This window comes from Glycine soja, chromosome 2, assembly GCF_004193775.1.
Source record: "Glycine soja cultivar W05 chromosome 2, ASM419377v2, whole genome shotgun sequence".
NCBI lineage: Eukaryota > Viridiplantae > Streptophyta > Magnoliopsida > Fabales > Fabaceae > Glycine > Glycine soja.
Window position 1 is genome coordinate 3,313,477 of NC_041003.1, and position 18,990 is coordinate 3,332,466.

General features: G+C 33.9%; 1 protein-coding gene and 1 long non-coding RNA gene across 3 annotated transcripts; one reads left to right on the forward strand and one right to left on the reverse strand.

The window, feature by feature from the left end:
* Nucleotides 1–562: 562 nt before the first annotated feature.
* LOC114380455 lies at nt 563–3,782 on the reverse strand. Of its 2 annotated transcripts, XR_003659722.1 has the most exons (4): nt 3,655–3,776; nt 3,479–3,550; nt 3,079–3,195; nt 563–1,461 (listed from the first exon to the last, which is right to left on the reverse strand). It is a non-coding gene; the product is annotated as an uncharacterized LOC114380455 (long non-coding RNA). The 2 variants fall into 2 exon arrangements; XR_003659717.1 differs by lacking the exon at nt 563–1,461 and having other exon boundaries at nt 3,014–3,195; nt 3,655–3,782.
* A 5,246-nt stretch (nt 3,783–9,028) lies between these two features.
* LOC114380463 (protein trichome birefringence-like 2) lies at nt 9,029–13,379 on the forward strand. Its single transcript, XM_028339539.1, has 5 exons — nt 9,029–9,920; nt 11,094–11,286; nt 11,373–11,563; nt 12,038–12,196; nt 12,759–13,379. The coding sequence occupies exons 1-5, from the start codon at nt 9,196–9,198 to the stop codon at nt 13,102–13,104; spliced, it is 1,614 nt and encodes a 537-aa protein (XP_028195340.1). The 5' UTR covers nt 9,029–9,195; the 3' UTR covers nt 13,105–13,379.
* The last annotated feature ends 5,611 nt before the right edge of the window (nt 13,380–18,990 follow it).

Genomic DNA, 18,990 nt, shown 5'->3' on the forward strand with positions numbered 1-18,990 from the left:
CTTTTTCCTTCAACTCAGCAAACCCCCTTCACCCAACGCCAACAACGCATGCCCATCGCTGGTATTTGCTTCTCCTCTGGCACTATGGGATGCATAGAAAGTGCAAGAGACAAAAAAACAAAAATTTTATGCACGTGTAAACACTTTACTTGTAGTTCCTATGGCATAGAAAGTGATGGTTAATAATCAGATAACTTCATGAAATTGCTAGAAAACCAAAAATCACATGAAAGTAAGTATTAATATGCCGTTTTCTGCTAACATGTCTTTGACTCTCGGTCTTCAACACTGAAGCTGGTTATATGAAAGATCTCAGAATAATGTGAAGAAGCTAATTTTAAAACTTAGAAGATGAAACAATTTCATTAGGCCAAGTGGAATTATCATAATACATGATGGCAATCAGCTATGAGCAATGATGTATTTGAAAGAAATAAATCCATGAATCTTTGACGCGATTAAGGACTAAATGCCTAGAATATAAGATACAAAATATGAGAAAGTAAATTTACAGTTCCAAAATTAAAAAATGAACTATTGTCACTACCACAAATTTCTGAATTACTCAATGAGGTATACAAGTAGCATTCAAAATAGAACTCAAAAATTTTTTTTACTGGCACTTGTCCACTCAGGCACTTGCTCAGTGAGCAAGTTTCCTGTTAAATATCTAAAGTAAAATAGAATAGAAGAACCGAAACGTAGAGCACATCAGTTACTGATGAAGCTATCAAAATGATAAATAAGCTAGTTACCTGTAATGATTCCTAGCCATGCTTTCTTTTTTCTTTCCTAAGTACAATTTGATTCATTCCTAACCTATAACATTGTTAGAATAACTGCATAGATATTTTGATTGAATTAGAGATGCTAGCTTTTAAATTTGTATGGGATTTTGTTGTCTCTTTGCCAGCCCAATAGAAGTGGATCTATAAATCCTTACTACTCACATGAGATGAAAATTGTTTTATGAGTTCCTTTTCAACTTCTTGTGAAAGGGATCTAAAGTGTAAACATTGATTGATGTCATCCTAAAGGAAACTAGTGACTTGTTGGATAAAATCGTGTACTTGAATATAACATCTAACAGACGCCTCCCTAAGCAGCTATATGTGCTATCAGCTGTATACATTATCTAAGCAAAGTATGGCTTTACTGTGTAGTCTCCATTTTCCAAGCAAAATCCATAATAAGTCAAAGATATGGGGGAAATACGTGCATTCTTATATAATTCGGCATCAGTCATATAAAGCCTGGTTTCATTTTCTGTGGCATAGGCTGGAAGCTTCCCTTGTTTAGCTAAAGTATCATTGACCACGAAGTGACCTGTGTTGCTAAATGTCCAATTATTTCTACTTTGTTTAAAAACTGTTGGTCCAGCTGAATCCATATCTTCATCATATGTTATATCTCCAACAACAACCTGCTTTCCACCACAATTTATATGTAGAGATTCAACATCTGTAACAAGAAGCAAAGGATCAGAATTTGAAACCATTAGAAGATTCAAGCACAGAAGGAAAGTAACAAGAAAAGGTAACTCATTCAAATTATATTGTTCCATTCGCTCATTATTTTTTATCTCTTTTTCCTTTTCAGCGTTCCCTGGACATGCACATAGCACGAGCTTTATAGCATTAGGGTATCCTTTTCTTTTCTGATGTCAATGATGAAGGATGCAGGGAATCAAATTGAATTAAAGGAATCCAGGCAATAGAAAACAGTTTAAGTTGCTGCCTACGGTGGTGAACAAGTATTACAATGATAGCCTGATAATATCACTAAGATAGTTTACTTTACACAAATTACATATTTCATTAACTTATTTTTTGTACAGGTTTTGGTGCTGTTTTCACAAGAAACTGGTGCTCTGAGGGAGCAAGAAGTGGACACAAATAAAAACATAAAGAACATAAATGCACTTGAGAAAGAAAAAATGAAAGGGTCTGTATGTACATTTATAAAAGTGATTTTTTTTTTTACATACATTTATAAATGTTAGCACATGAGATATAAAACATACAAGTTAGCCCTTCCAAAGCTTGCAAACAAGTTCCTATGGCATAGAAAGAGATTTTTACTACTCAGATAGCTTCATGAAATAGCTAGAAAACAAAATACATGAAAGTAAGTATTCATATGCAGAAAAATAAAACATTGCAACTGACATCTTGGTTCACACATACGATCTTCCTAGAAGATTTAATTGACCTTGGCATGGATTATTGATCAATTTCCAAACTCATGAACACTGTTTCAGGTGATCAATCTCACTTTTCTATGGCAGCAATTGATACAATACTTCCAAAATGGATCATACAGGCATTGAATACATGGGACACTTCCTTGAACATAATCATGATTTCTATTGCTTTCATAAATACAGTTGTGTGGAGTAGCACTGACCCAAATAGAACAAACATACAAATATGAAGTTTTGTCTAGATCCCTATTACATACATGCACACTATATGGAAAATGTCTAGATCCCGATTTTACATGGATAATTATACTACTAATCATTTTTTAGTATTTATTTATTTTGCATGATAGTTTCAAATGATGTGATAGATAGACCTCAAAATTATGTGGAAAAAATTCAACATCAGTCACCAATACAAAATCTAAACAAACTAGTGATACATACTTTCAAGTAAGAGCAAAACATGGCATCCTTCTACAGTACTTAGTATCATACCAACACCATATTACAAGAGCTAATCCAGAACAACAAAACTTTGCAAGCAATGTGTGGTGGTAATAGCTCCACCGCGAACAAGATATTAACCTAAGATTCCCATTCAAAAAAGAACAACTGGAAGTTGGCACAAATATGGTTCTGGATGCAGTAATACAAGATAACCAAGACTACCACAAGTCATGAAAAAAATTATTGCAATTTGTTCGGCCATATTCAACGCATGCAAATATCTTGATATAAAATCACAAAACAAATATCAAAAGAATGCCGAATTGTGAGCAATAATATAAAAACTATACTAAAAAGATAAGCACCAATGATATCTGAACTTTAAAATTGTAAAAATTCTCAGCATAAGCATGTATAGTCAAACAAACCTGATTCATGACTTCCTTTATCAATTCTTGTGCAATTTGAATTTGCCTCTTATCACCAGTAACTTGGACAGTCCTTTCTTTGGAATCATCCCCTTCTGGAAGATGTTGAGGTATCAACTAAAACATGAAAAAAAAAACATCGTCAAAATACACAAGCTAAATCCAAAACAGGAGAATGAAAGGAGAAAATCTACAAGAATCTCATCAATCAACACCCTCAAGTGCCAAACGCTTCTGTAATGTTTTAATTAAGAATAAAGGAAAGAGATTATTAAAATAATATAAAAATAAATCCCGTCTATATCAGCTTAATCCTTTTCCAATTTGAATTTAGATCCCGTCTGAACCACGCATGTTTAGTACAAAAATAAAAAGGTTCAAGGTAAACGATAACAACTACCTGGATGCGCGCCCCGGATTTGCTCTGCAGGCTTTTAATTGTTTCCCCACCTCTCCCTATGATTAATCCAACCTGCATAAAAGAAATCGATGTTACTCAAGGTTATATACATAAAAATAAAACACGAATAATAACCTTTAAAGGTAAAAAGAATGGCAACATTATTAGTTTATCACCTTTTCATTTGGTACTCGTTTTTTGCTCTAAGCGCAGATCATTTAAAATTTTTCTCAGCCATAAAACATGATTAACAAATGTTGTTGCAGCGATGAACTTTGCTTCGACGGTTGATTGAGTCACAATTTCTTGCTTCTTTGAACTCCAAGTAAATATTCCTAATCCGAAGTTGAAACAAAAAACAGAAGTGTTCTTCATGTCATCTAAAGACCGAGCCCAATCACTATCAGAATAACCTTGCAACTCAAAGCTTGGTGTGAGGCAAAACTTAACACCAAAGCTTACAGTTCCCTTGACATATCTGAGAACTCTTTTTGCAGCTCTAAGATGAGACCCATTAGCACAATTCATAAATCTTGAAAGAACACTTACAACATACATAATATCTGACCTTGTTGTTGTTAGATACATCAAGCAGCCAACCAAACTTCTATATTCGAATTCATCCACTTTAGTTGTTCCATCATCCTTGCACAACTTCTATTTTTGACACATAGGAGTGCTCATACTCTTATAGTTACCCATGCAGAACTTCTCAGGATCTCCCCTGCATACTTTGCTGACAAATGAATATTTCATTTTGTCTCTGCTTTATTTCTATTCCAAGGAAATAAGACGTTTCTCCAAGATCAGTCATCTCAAAGACTTGCATCATGTCTTCTTTGAATTGTTGAATAAGCTCAATGTTGCAACCAATGACTAAGAGATCATCCACATATAAGGATACCACAAAAAAAAATATCACTGTCACCTTTAAAATATAAAGTAGACTCACTAAAGCTTTTAACAAAGCCTAGCAGGTATTCGTCAATTCTACTATACCAGGCTCTTGGAGCCTGCTTCAAGCCGAATAGTGCCTTCTTTAATAGATACACCTTGTCTTCATCTCCTTTTGCAGCAAAGCCTTCAAGTTGCTCAACATAAATTTCTTCCTTTAGGAAGCCATTTAAAAAGGCTGACTTGACATCAAACTGATAAATCTTCCATTGTTTTTGTGTTGTAATAGCTAGTAACATTCTGATTGTATCTAGCCTTGCAACTGGAGCAAAAGTATCAAAATAATCTACTCCAAAAACTTGAGCATACCCTTTTACCACTAACATTGCTGAACACCCACTTTACTCCAATCACCTTATGATGTTGAGGTCTTTCAACTAATTTCCAGGTCTGATTTTTTTCGATCATAATGAGCTCTTCCTACATAGCATCCCTCCATTTAGGATTTTTTTTCTACTTCCTGATATCTCGCTGGTTCAAACACAACAAAATTGCACCTTTGATGTATGTCAGCAATTAATCTAGTGTCGCGAATAGGAGGATGATCAACTAACTCTTCTTGATTCAAATCATCAGTTTGCTGATTTTTTTCATCGTTTAGCTCCACTTCTCATTCTCCATGAAACTTACTTCCCTACTTACTAGAATTTTTCTTGTGTCAGGTTGAAAAATTCTATAAGCTTTAGATGTTAGGCTATACCCGATAAATATGTCGGGCTCCGTTCTTTTGTCCAATTTGTCTCGCTTAACCTATGGTACATTCGTAAAACACAAACAACCGAGAACTTTCAGATTTTTTAATTGTGGCTTAAAGCCATACCAGGCCTCAAAAGGAGCCATCAACTGCTTTTGTGGGAAGTCTATTCAACAAAAATACAACAATATTTGCTGCCTTCGCCCAATATTCGTTGGGAAGTTCCTTCTCATGAAGCAGACATCTAGCCATCTCCACTATGGTTCTATTTTTTCGCTCACTGACCCCATTTTGTTGTGGAGTGTATGATGCTCTAAGTTGATGCTCAATTTCATCCTCCTCACAGAATTTATCAAATTCATTTGAGGTGTATTCCTTGTTGTTATCTGACCTTAAAGCTTGAATTCTAAAGCCACTTTGGTTCTCAATCCAGTTCTTGAATTTGAAGAACACACATGCAACCTCTGACTTGAACCTGAGAAAATAGATCCAACACATCCTTGTATAATCGTCAATAAAAACAATGTAATATTTACTTCCATTTAGTGAAGGAGTTTTATGAGGTCCGACAACATCTGTATGAATGAGTTGCAGCTTCATGTTAGCTCTCCAAGCTCTCTTTTTGAAAGGAAGCTTTGCTTGTTTACCAAAATGGCATGTCTTGCAACTTGGTAGATTGAACTCAATATGAGGCAAGCCACGAACTAACTCCTTCTTTTGCATATTCAAAATTGCTGGGTGATGAAAATGACCTAGCCTCTTATGCCAATTCTCTGTGTTGGTCATAACAGTCGTATAAGTTGCTTGCTCCTCCTCCATTGCGTCAAGTGAGAAACTTTTACCTCTCATTTTAATTCTTATGACCTCATTGTCATATGGATCCTTGATCGTGCACTGCTTGTTTTCAAAGAAGACTTTGAATCCCTTCTCAAGTAGTTGTCCAACACTCAGTAAATTCTAATCAATGTCAGGTACATACAAAACATTAGAAATTTGTTTTGTACTTGTGCTACTCTCTATAATAATAGTTCTCTTCCCTTTGACAGTAACGTAATCACCATTGCCAATTCTGACTTTGGATTGTCCAAATCTCTAAAGAGTTCTTCATTACTGGTCATGTGATTAGTACAACCACTGTCTACAAGCCAACAATCACTAGAGCTTGAACTGTTGCTTGTAAAACATCATGCTATGAACAATTGTTGCTCTTCCTCTTGTTCACTTACTGCTTAGGCATCATTCTTCCGTTGAGAATTGCTTTTTCATATTCTTTCATGGTGGCCAAGTTTATTGCACTTCCCACACTTTACATCAGGTCTTCTCCAACATTTGAAAGGAGGACGACCCTTCTTGTTACAATGTTTGCAAGGAGGAAAGTCCTTCTTTTTTTCGCCAGCTGTAACACTTAGGTTGAAATTCTTCTTAAAACTCCTCCTTTTGTCTTTCTCTCCTTGATTGCTTTGTAAGTTAGCCTGCAATTCTCCTTCCACATAATCTTCACTTCTCATCAGTCTCCTTTGTTCTTGAGCCTGTAAGGCATTGTTTAGTTCTGCCAAGGTGATTTTTGATAGATCTTTGCTATTTTTCATGGTAGATATAGTAGCATCAAATCTTTTAGGAGGGTTACAAGTATTTTCTGAACAATTCTAGAATCTGAAAAGTCAGAACCAAGCAGTCTTATTTGGTTAGCAATGTTAAGAAGTTTATCCGTGTACTCATTGATTGTCTTTGACTCCTTCATTCGCTGCATTTGGAACGCACGAATTAGATTGAGCACTTGCATACCTTTAACTTTGTCATCTCCTTCATATTCTGTTTTAAGGAAATTTCAAACTTCAAATGTTGAGTTTTGGTGCATGATTTTGATAAAAATCTCTTCTGATACAGCGACAAATAATGTAGTTTTTGCCTTTGACTTCCTTGATTTCTTTAAAGTATGACTCTTCAGTTGAGTCATGGTTGGGTTATCTGTTAAGGGAAGAACTTCATAGTCTTCCTCAACAGCTTTCCAAAGATCATTCGCTTCGAGGTGGATTTTCATCCTAGTTGCCCATGATTTATAATTTTTACCATTAAACACTGGTGGCACTAATGTTGTAATGGGTGTTTTAGAATCCATGTTATGGATTGAATCAAGGAAGGTAAGATTTGCTATTGAATTACTAACATATCCCCTGGAGAAAAATAACTCCTGATACTAGTTTGTTGAATATATATTAAAGAAGAGGAGAACTGAATATGGTAAATAACCAAAATGCACACTTTTATTGCTTGCATCAGATGTTACTTAAATAAATTGTGTTAAAAACTCAAAAACAACAAATAACAACTAACTAGCTAAACTACAACTAAGCTTAAGCCACTAAATGACTTGTACATAATAGTCAAACAACCTAACAACAAACTCCTTAAACTTAGTAAATAAATTAAAAATGAAAATAAAAAATCAAAGTTATTGATGCACATATTTCCACACGTTCAAACATAATCTAACAATAATAACTCTAACAATTATTATCTAACAATAATGACTAAGGGTTATTATCTAACAATAGTTATAATCTAACAATAATGACTCTAACGGTTAATAACTTTAACGGTAAGTAGAATATTTCTGTCTCGGTCACAAATCCAAATTTTTTTTTACATAAACAAAGAAAATTAAGTAATTTTATTACAACTTATATTAATTGATATCTGCCTGACAAATACCTTTATATCCTATCTTTGCCTCGATTGTTAACAAGTAGAAATATATCTATTTAAATTATCTGCATTTATTCATTTAAAGTATTTATCTATTATGCACCGCACATTTTATCCATAAATATTTGCAACACAAATATTTTTGTTATTCCTAAATATCACTCAATTACAAAATGTCACATATTAAATTTGTTAACTGTTATTAAACTACCTTAAAAGTGTTATACCAAACATGATTTCTAAATGATTGGCTGTAAAGTTCATCACCAAAATTAATTTTTCTTGTAATGAACTAAGTAGTGCTTAAATAGGATTTTAATTTGGCAAAGTTGCTTTCCAATTCACTTGCTGAAACAAATATGGCATTTTATTTGTAAATTTTGTATCATCATAATCACCACCTGTAATCATCAATTCATCATGATTATATAAAATTGGTAGGAGTATAATAGGCCTCGAATTGCATGTGGTCCTGTCTTCAATTGGATCAAAAAGGAATTGCATGTGGTAGCAATTGTCACTAACGTCATTCTTCAACGCCACCGATGCAATTTAATTTTTTTGGTGATGAACCTATGCGATGAGATTATTAGAGCATGGAAAAAATTAGAATTTGCAGTAACTGTTGCGTCGAGATTTGAATTTAAGAACCCAACTCATGCCCATTCCGTTGAAAGGGAAGGAAAAGTAATAATCAGTTTAAAACCGTTTCATTCCCAATTTTCTAATTATAGACACCATTTCCTAAAATTTAGAACCAATTCTTTTTTATTTTTTCGGCATTTATTTAGAAACTAAATCTAAACATTTCAATCCCCTAAATTCTATTTTCAATCACTTTCAGTTAAATTCAGTCAACGACATTGTCACATTTAATTTTGCTTCTTTAACGTGAAATTAATGGTGTAATAATCTTGAGAAAAACACACCGAAAACGAAAATGTAGAAAATAATGCACCATGATCAAGGAACACTTCAAATGTCTTCTTCAGTATACGGTTGAGAGCATATTTAAAAATTCGTTAAAAAATTACGTTTGAATTTTAAAAAAAAATTGCCAACAGATCAAGAAAATCTTTACTTATATGTTAATTGTATTTTTATGAATTAGATTTACGTTGAATTGGTGGTAGTAATTCTAACTGTAAAATAAACATTACACCCTACAAAGGTACACACTACACATTTGACAAAAATCTCTTTCTCTCTGTCCATGCCCACGTTCAGTGGAACTGTGAAATTCCCTTTTTTCCCTCGTCACATCTCAACACTGTTTTCTCATTCAAAACAACACTGATCTGTGAAGTGTGAACCACAAAAAACGTTTTATTCTATCTATGCCTTCTTGGCTTTGTTCACCACCATGGACTCTTGTTCTAAGAGACTTGCATTCTCGGAACCCTTTATGTCACAGAGGAGAAAGGTGATTTCTGGGTTCAGTTTGGGCGTTGGAGTTTCTCTCCTTTTCCTCACTCTCATCTTGCTCAACAACACTTCCCTCTCCGTTCCCAAGGTTCAAGTGTTTCTCCAAGGATCCGATTCCAATTCCTCTTCTTCTTCATTCTCGTGGCGTTTTCCCTTCACAACCACTCTTTCTTCCAACGCTTCCGTGAGTCCTCTGCATAGGGTTGAAGTGAACGTGTCGTCAAGTGAGGGTTCGGAGAAAAGTTCGGAGGAAACCCTTTTGGGGAATCTCACTGGGGATCAGAAAAATGCAAGCTTGCATGATGGGCACGAGGAAGATGATGAACATTGTTGTTCTTTGAAGAATGTTACTTTGGCGGTGAAGGAAAATGCGCTAGTGGGAAATTCGTCATGCAATGGTGGTGGTAGTGGTGTGGGAAAGTGTGAAGATGGGTTGTTGATGAAGGAAAGTAATAATAATGATAGTATTAGTGTTAGTGTTAGTGGTTTGCTTGGGGAATGTGACATCTTTGATGGGAAATGGGTGAGGGATGAATCGAAGCCTTACTATCCATTGGGGTCTTGTCCTCATGTCGATAGGGATTTTGATTGCCATCTTAATGGAAGGCCTGATAGTGAGTATGTGAAGTGGAAATGGCAGCCGAATGGGTGTGACATTCCAAGGTATGGTGATGCTTCTTGCTGTTTTTTCATTACCAATTGAGAAATGTTGTTAATTTAGAATGGAAAAGAAAACATGTGGAAAAGGAAATTTGTATTTGTTTTTGTGTGAGTGTGAATATGGAGTGAGGGAGGTTTAGTGTGATTGTAATGATAAATTAAAAGACGAATGAAAGTTTGCTGGTGAATAATTACTATGATGCTTGGAAGTTACATTTCCTGTGTATAAATACTTGGAAGTTACATAACAGAAGCTTGGTCTTCCTTATTATAAATGCTTGGAAGTGGAAGATTTTAAGATGGCAAATGTAAAGAGGAGGGGATGGGATAACATCGAAAAGAAGGAACAGAGGGGGAAAATAGTTACGTTTCATATGTATGGATTTTATTGAGGGGAGAAGGGAGAGGTAAAAGATTATAGGTGTTGAGTTGTGAAATGGTACTTTGTTCACTGGAAATGTGCCTCATTAAAATGATGTGTGCCATTCTGTCTTTATATTACAAATTCATTTCACATTACTCCGGACAAGAGAGATATCAAAAGGAGTAAGTAAAACAAGTTTGTTAGATAAGGGACAAAATTGTGAGGTACATTGTCAAGGACCACAATGCTTGTTTACTCATGTGCAATTACGGTATAATCTTTGAATAAAAAAAATTAAGTAGTTCAATATAGGTTATAACATATATCTGACAAGATTTTAAATTGAGAGAAAAAAGCTATTCCCCTTCATTAACCACCATTTGGAGGGGAACAAAAAGTTAGCTCGAGGGAATTGTTTCTCATACTCTCCCTTCTTTGTTTTAAACTAAACAAGGGGATTTGTTTCTCACACTCTCCCTTCATCACTCTAAAACTCTCTTTTGAAATATTAATAATGTTCCGTTGGCTTAGGATTATATGATTTAACAGGTTGGATTATGGGATCTAGTGATCTACATACAGGTAATATGGAATAATCTGCAATCAGAGTCTATGAAACAAAGGCAGGGGAGGGGGGTGATTTGGGATCTTTACAACCCAGTTTATTTTTCTTACTTTTGGGGTAGTTCAGTGTTTTAACCTTAGTTTTGGTTTACAGTCACTTCAATTATCAAAACTGTGACAGCCATTTTAAACCATACAATATATCAATGCTTGTTGCTTATATTTGTTATTTACCGATGTCATCTCAGTTTGAATGCAACTGATTTTCTGGAAAAGTTGCGAGGACAGAAGCTGGTTTTTGTGGGGGATTCACTGAACAGGAACATGTGGGAGTCCATGGTGTGTATCCTACGTCAAAGTGTCAAGGACAAGAAACATGTTTTTGAAATTTCAGGAAAAACAGAATTTAAGAAGAAAGGTGTCTATGCTTTTAGATTTGAGGCAAGTTTCTGGTACATCCATGAGATTTTCCTAAGTATATATCTTGTAATGATATCTCATTGATTTTTTTTTGGCTATATTTATAGGATTATAATTGTTCAGTAGATTTTGTCAGTTCACCATTCATTGTTCAAGAGTCAAATTTCAAAGGCATAAATGGGTCCTTTGAGACATTAAGATTGGATTTAATGGACCAGACAAGTACTACCTATCGTGATGCTGATATCATAGTCTTCAATACAGGCCATTGGTGGACCCACGAGAAAACATCGAGGGGGTGAGTTCAGGCTGTTTTTTATGTATTATTGCTTTCGCATTGTCTATGCCTCTATGGTTCTATGCTTCAAAGTGGTCTTGAAATCTGTAGATTAGAATGGTGCTACTAGAAGATGAATTACAGAATTTTAGCATGATATTTGATTCAACCTTCTATATACCACATGCTTACTATTGTCATGTGAGACTTCTTTTCCAATCAAAATTTTAATCTATTGTTTTCTTCACACCTCTAATTTTTGTGGCTTATAGTGCTTACTGTTTGTAAATTATAACAGAATTTTGGCATGATATTTAATTAAAGCTCTTGCATACCATGCTTCCAACTATGTCACTTGAGATTGCTTTTTTAGCCAAGATGTTAATCTCTATTGTCATCTTAACTCTATTTTCAGCCACATAGTGCTTACCATTTGTGATCCTCATAAGCAATAAGTAAGCTTTTTTATTTTTCTGTCATCTGGTACTGTTACAGAGAAGACTATTATCAAGTAGGCAACCATGTATACCCCAGACTCAAAGTTCTGGATGCATATACTAGGGCATTGACCACTTGGGCTACATGGGTTGACAATAATATTGACGCCAATCGAACTCAGGTTTTCTTCAGAGGATATTCAGTAACCCATTTCAGGTATTGGTCTCTTACATGGCTGCCAAATGTTAAGAGTCTGGACTTGCTATTGTTTGCCTCCCTTACATAGGCTCTAAAATTAGTTGAAGTAACTTTATGGCTGGAAATTTATTTGTTATTATTTAGATCTAGGCATGCAAACTGGCTAAATTCCTATCATTTTGCTATGCGCTATCGCTTTGTTCACTCACCCTCCTGCAAGTCGTTTTTACGTATTATTGAACATGTCTTTTGTTGCAAGGATGGGACTGTGGAACCATGTGGTAGTATACATTTAAGTCCAGATTAGTATTGGTGTACATTATCAATGTACTTTCATATTAATAGAATGTTTGATACACGTGCTACTTTCTTACCATTTAAGTTAACATATCAATAAAATTAACCAACCACTTACAATTTGACCTAGCTACAAGCAATAATGCATACTTCATTGTCCTAGGTGGTGATCTCAATTTCACTATACATTATTAATTATTAATATGAATGTATGATATGCTGATTCATATTCATCGAGTATGCCTTGATCAATATATTCTAATGCTGCCTGACATGGTTTCAGGGGTGGGCAATGGAATTCAGGTGGAAAGTGCCACAAAGAAACCGAGCCAATATCTAATGGAAAGCACTTACGCAAGTATCCCTCAAAAATGAGGGCTTTTGAGCATGTGGTCATCCCAAAGATGAAAACCCCAGTGATATATATGAACATTAGTAGGCTTACAGATTACAGAAAAGATGGACATCCTTCTATATACAGAATGGAGTATAAGACAGCAGAAGAACAGACCGCTGCTGAACAACATCAAGATTGCAGTCATTGGTGTTTGCCTGGAGTACCTGATACTTGGAATGAATTACTGTATGTTTCTCTCTTGAAATATGGTAAAGGCCATTGGAAAAGCTGAGCAAAACTCCACAGCCGATTTCTGATTCTTTATACATATTCAACAAATGTATATTCATTGATTTCCTACATATAGATGTCCATCACAAAGGGTCTCTTGAGTTATAGTTTGTGCTGAAGATGATTGACTAGAGTGACAAGTTTATGTGTATTTTCTGTATACAACATCTTACTGGTAGTACAATTGTTATAGTGAATGAATACCACGAAAGCTGTAAAATTTATAGATTGAAAGCTTGATTTTATTCTTTGCCTTGATTAGTCAAAGAAAATGAAGGATCAAACTTGTGAAGGTGATTCCTTATGATATTTTGGGGCGAGGAGAAGTAGTAAACAACAAAATAAAACAAATGTTTTTAAAATGAAAAGATTAAGGGGGTTAGTTCAGTTGTGAGTATTATAAATCCTTTGGTATCGTGTTCAACTCCTACAGATAAAAAAAAAAATGAAAGGGCTATCCATTTATCTGTTTTAAACCTTCAATCTTTCTGCCTGCTGCAATGGCATTGCGAACGTGCTTCCATTGTGGTGTTAGTGTTAGCACCGGATGGAATGGTTGACACCTTTTTAACTTAGCCATTGCTTTAACCAATACTTTACATTTCTCGTTAAGCCAATAAACGAGTAGAATTAAAGCTGAATAGACATCTGCTACTGCTACTGCTACCATCAGTAACTTCTAAATGTGTGTTTGGGTTCTCATTTAAAAGCTTGTTAAACGGATATTTGCACTTTCCAATGTAAAAAATGTAGAAGAAACTCTTTTGTTTAACTAAGATGAATGGAAGTTAAACCTTCAACATGTTTCTTATGATGATAACCAGAAACGTGGCCTTGGATGAAATGGTTTTGACTATAGACTTGAATAAACTTTAAGCTAGCATGTTTTATCATATGTACTAAAAATCAATAATGGATACTACCTCGAGTACTATTTATAAGAAACAAGTTAGTATATGTAAAGAGTATTCTTTTAGAAATAAATGTACTTTTAATAAGACTCACTTGTATATATCAGGTGTCTTAGTCTATGTATACCGTTCCTACTTAAGAAGTTCATTTCTCTTTTCTATCACTTTTGGGACATGAAATATTTGTTTGTTAGGAAGCCATAAGAAGAGGATAAAGAAACTAGTTTACCATTTAGTCCCCTGAACAATTTCAAGTGTTAGCAAAATCAGAAATGCAGCAGTATAAAGGGAAAGGGTGAGGGATCATGAACATTATTCACTCCAACCTTAGAAAGGACTCTGGAAACTTTTCTAATAAAGTTCAATAGAATACAATCCTAAACTGAGGGACTAGAATTGTACTATTCTTTTATTTCCTCATAAGGTCATAACTAACAACACAAACAAGCATGGAAAAGGGAACACAGAAGACATGAAAAGGGAAGGGAGTGATCACAAATTGCCTACCTACTCATCTGCAGAAACTGAAGAGAGAAAGGAATTCTAGTCAGCTGCAAATTGAGTAATTTTGGACAGCAAAAGCTGGTAACTTCTCAAAAGGAAGACCAACTTTGTTTATTATTACATTCTACAGCAAGAAGAACTACATGAGCAATACATAGCCATAGAGACCCCAATGGAGTCCATTGCCTTTTTTGTGACTTGCCGGTTTGCCAGGCTGTAGCCAAGCCTCTCCTCCGTCGGAGAATGTGTATCTGCTTCCGCCACTCAAGAAAGAATGTTAGAACACATCCCTTGTTGATCAGAGAAGCCAAAGCTAAGCCAAAACAAACTGTTTTAAGTGAGGGAGTGTGAGGAGTGAGCACCCTCTCCTCTCACACCCCTTTCTCTCCAAGCTTCTTCAAGAACCATGGATGGTTGTGAGCCAACAAAGCTCCATGCTCACCAGATTAATCAGGACTTGATAGATTGGTTTAGAGGGTGTTGTCCAAAGAGCTCTCTACACAGAAAACTAGTGGAGAAGTTAGCCTCTGACCATTGTTTTAAATAGTTGATGATTGAGAACTAAGAAGTGCTATCATCATCTTTTCATTATCCATTTGCTTATTACTTTTTTCCATTTAAAAAACTATCATCAAAAGTTGCAATATAGAAAACTCAAGAAAGAAAATTGTACTGCGCTCATTAAAATAATTAAATGGATTAAAATAAACATTTCTTTGGTTTATTGAATCTAAACCTTAACCTAATTACCGGCCTAACTTTTTTCTTGAATCTTCATCTTAACTCTAACCAGCATATAGACCTGACCTAATTGTATCTTTTACACATTTTTTCTTCTACTGGTTTACATGGGAATGAAGTTTTGAGATCCCTAACCTAATTTGATTATCTCATTCTGTTTTTCTACTATTTAAGCAGTACTTAGTTTATAATATGTTCATATTGAATTTGTGACCTCTATCTTGTCCTCGCCAAATTTCAGCTTAGTTTTTTTTTTTACCAAAGACATACACTACACTACATATTATATTAGCTCACAAAGGCATTTTAGGGAATTTAAAATTAAATACTAAATAGTGTCCATAGAAGATATCTAATCTAATTGAAATACAAAGGATATGAATGTCAAAGTGTAATATGTATAAACTTTAAAACATGGGCACCCACTCTTTACTTTTTCATTCGTGCTTGACTTTTGATAGAAGGAGGCTTTTATTGCAGCAGTGAATCCACTTACTGAGACTCAAACCCCACTTTGCTTTCAAAAATAATTTTATATATTCTTAATGAACCAATTAAATAATCCTCTTAAGTATTGAATAAAAAAAACATTAAACACATATGTTTTAGCCTCCAAGATATTAAACATGCTTACATTTTCTGTTTGAAATAATTAGAAATATGTTACGAGGATTTGTTAAAAGAAATTTAACATCAATGATATATTATTTTAAATTCCTTACTATCCACTAATTTCGTTCTCTCCCACCTGCCATGCCAGCAAACCACTTTGTTTTCTTCTTTTTAATTATAATGTTTCAAAATACCATGATTTTGATTTCAGAGCTAAAAATAATCTTGGCCGTGTATGTAGCCATACTGTACTGTTTAGCTTAGTTGTTAATTGATCCCTATCATGTGTCTTCTTTTCATAATTTCTAGGGGGCAATTCAACTTTCCTTTTGAAATTAAAGAGTGATTAGTCATCACATCACCAAGAAGTGAAGTTTTCTATTTTATATATTAAAAAAAAAAAAGAAGAGAAGCAGTCAATACAATAGCTTGAACTTATATCCAAGAGTCATTTTTCTTTCCCTAGCCGGCTTTATAGATTAACCAAAATTCCTGTAACACTCTTTGGTGAATTTTACGAAACATTGCAGTGATCTCCTTCTCAGATATGCGCACAATCATAGCAGCTAGACAATCCATTCAAGCTTTTGGTTTGCCTCTTCTTCAAGCAAGAAACCAATATATTTTTATGGCTTTTAAGTCCCCTTTTGGAATCTCTCTATGCTGTTTATTTATTACTGTTAGTAGCCACTTATTATTTGTACATGTCATCAGCATTGCCTATTATATTACACTGGATATGAGATCACAATTCATAGCTTGTTTTATGAACTTTTCTTTGTGGCCATTGGTATGAAACAACAAACCCATTTAACTAACCTAGTCAAAGAAGGGTGAAAAATCAAATTAGTCCCTAAGATAAATGGAAGAACTAAATTATGAAAAATGAATTCTATTTTTGCTGAAAAGTAAGTTGACCCTTGTTGTTTTCTTCACAAATCATAATAGAATAGAAATTGTAACTAGGTGAAATTGTTTGTAGTTTCGGTCTGGACAGACTGTGATCTTTTAAGTGATCTTTGCTGATAGTTTCGGTATATCTATCACTAACGTCCCGTCTAGTAGTATTAGAGGTGTCTCCCGGTTCTATCACTTTCTAATAGAAAAAATCATAATAGAAACTATCATTATTGTCCACCACTTTCAATTGGACAAACCACGACCAACGAAAATGTAAGTATCTCTAAGTTGGCTCCAATTTGTAATCAAGTTTTTTGGGTTCCTTATAATCCAAAATTTCCAAATTTTACTGTGAGTTCAGTTCAATTTACGTTCAAACTTGGATGACTCACCAAGCAGTCATCATCGTAGTAATAATAAATGTTGCCATCCACTTTCCACATGGCATGGGAAGTTGTAGGACAAGTGACTTTTCCATGATGTGGTTTCAATTTAGAATCAAACTTATGGGGCCCTTGTTCTCATTATTTTCGGTCCAAGATCAAGACTTACTTTACCGTGTACTTGTATATTCCTGGTGTGATATTCTTCTACAAATTTTATATGTCGCCACCCCCACTACATCTTTGGTCAAAGATAAACCATTGCAGGTACTAGGTAGCCTTCAACATTCTTCACTCCAGTTTATTTGGGAGGTGATGCTATTCCAATTTCCAACAGTGCAAAATCTATATTGCCATAATCTTGGTTGCCCCTATCTTTTAATATAACATTTATACTTTTCTTAAGTGGCTCTTCATATATTACATGTGGTAAAGAGAAGATTCCCAAATTTCTGAAAGTCAGTTGCAGTTATTTGTAACCCCTAAGATCTCAAAAAGAGCAAAATAGAGATTTTAAAAAGAGTCATTGATAAACCTGAATTAGGTATTTTTTTTAACAAGACTATTCTAAGCTAACTGGAGTAGAAGTAGATCGGGCTACCCATCGAAAGTCTCTATCTCGATTTATTTGAAATTTGGTCTGATTCAACTCATTTAACAAAAAAATCAAGTCAAACCTTAAAAAGCATATTTAATTAAATATGTCTGATCATAAGTTTTAACAAAATATATTAAACCTAATATGTCAACTTGTTTAACAATAATATTTTAGATATTTTATTTAAATTACAACATTGAAATAAGAATAGAATCATATTCAAGAAGCATTCAGTAGTAATACTGGTGACCTAAAAAATAAACTGATCATAATTAACATATCTAGATTTGAGTTATTAAATTATAAAATAAGTCAATTACAAAGTGGATCAAGTTAGACTTAAATAAGGTCCGATCGAATTCATTTTCATTCCTATTAATTAAGAATAAAAAATTAATCTCTCAATAAAGATTTATTTATGAAACTAACTTTTTTCAATAAATATTTTTATATATATAAACATGGAGATAGAATCTCTAATATTTAAGGAACATATTTATCATAAAAAATATATCAGTTTATGTTAATTAGTAAAAAAGACACTTGAGTTTTCAATTATCAACCTTCATCAATAACAATCTTATTTGCTAAAAGAAAAAAAAAGACAGATGTTAACAAAAGTAAAAGATAATTACTAAAGAAAGAAACATTGTATAAAAAATGTAAATGTCATTTACTATTTATTATAAAAGGCAGATGTTAACAAAAGTAAAAGATAATTACTAAAGAAAGACACATTGTATTAAAAATATAAATGTCATTTACTATTTATTATTTTCAGTTGTTAAAATGATGTATTTCGTATGTTTTAATCTATATCTTTAAGATAATGATTAAAGAAAAGCATATGGGGTTTAGCACCTCTCCAAAACCAGCCTTTCATCTTTAGTTTTGCACACCAGAAATTTTGAGAAAGTCTTTTACTTTTGAGTTGGAAACTTGTTATATAAGTTAAATAAAAGTTAAAAAAAAAGTAGTTCCCTACCAGTCAATTTTTGGAAGGCATGTCAATTATTACACAATTAGAACGTGCATTTAAGGTAAGGTAACAATCCCAAAGTATGCAGGGAGGGTACCACACCTTGGTTGCTTCTGATAGAGTTTCAGTTTTCAACTATTTTCCTTAAAGAATGTGGATACCATTACGGTAGAAATCCAATGAATCTCAGGAGAAAAAGATATATTTTTCTCAACAAGTATGTTTTCTTTACATTGGAAATCTGACAACTAAAGAAAAA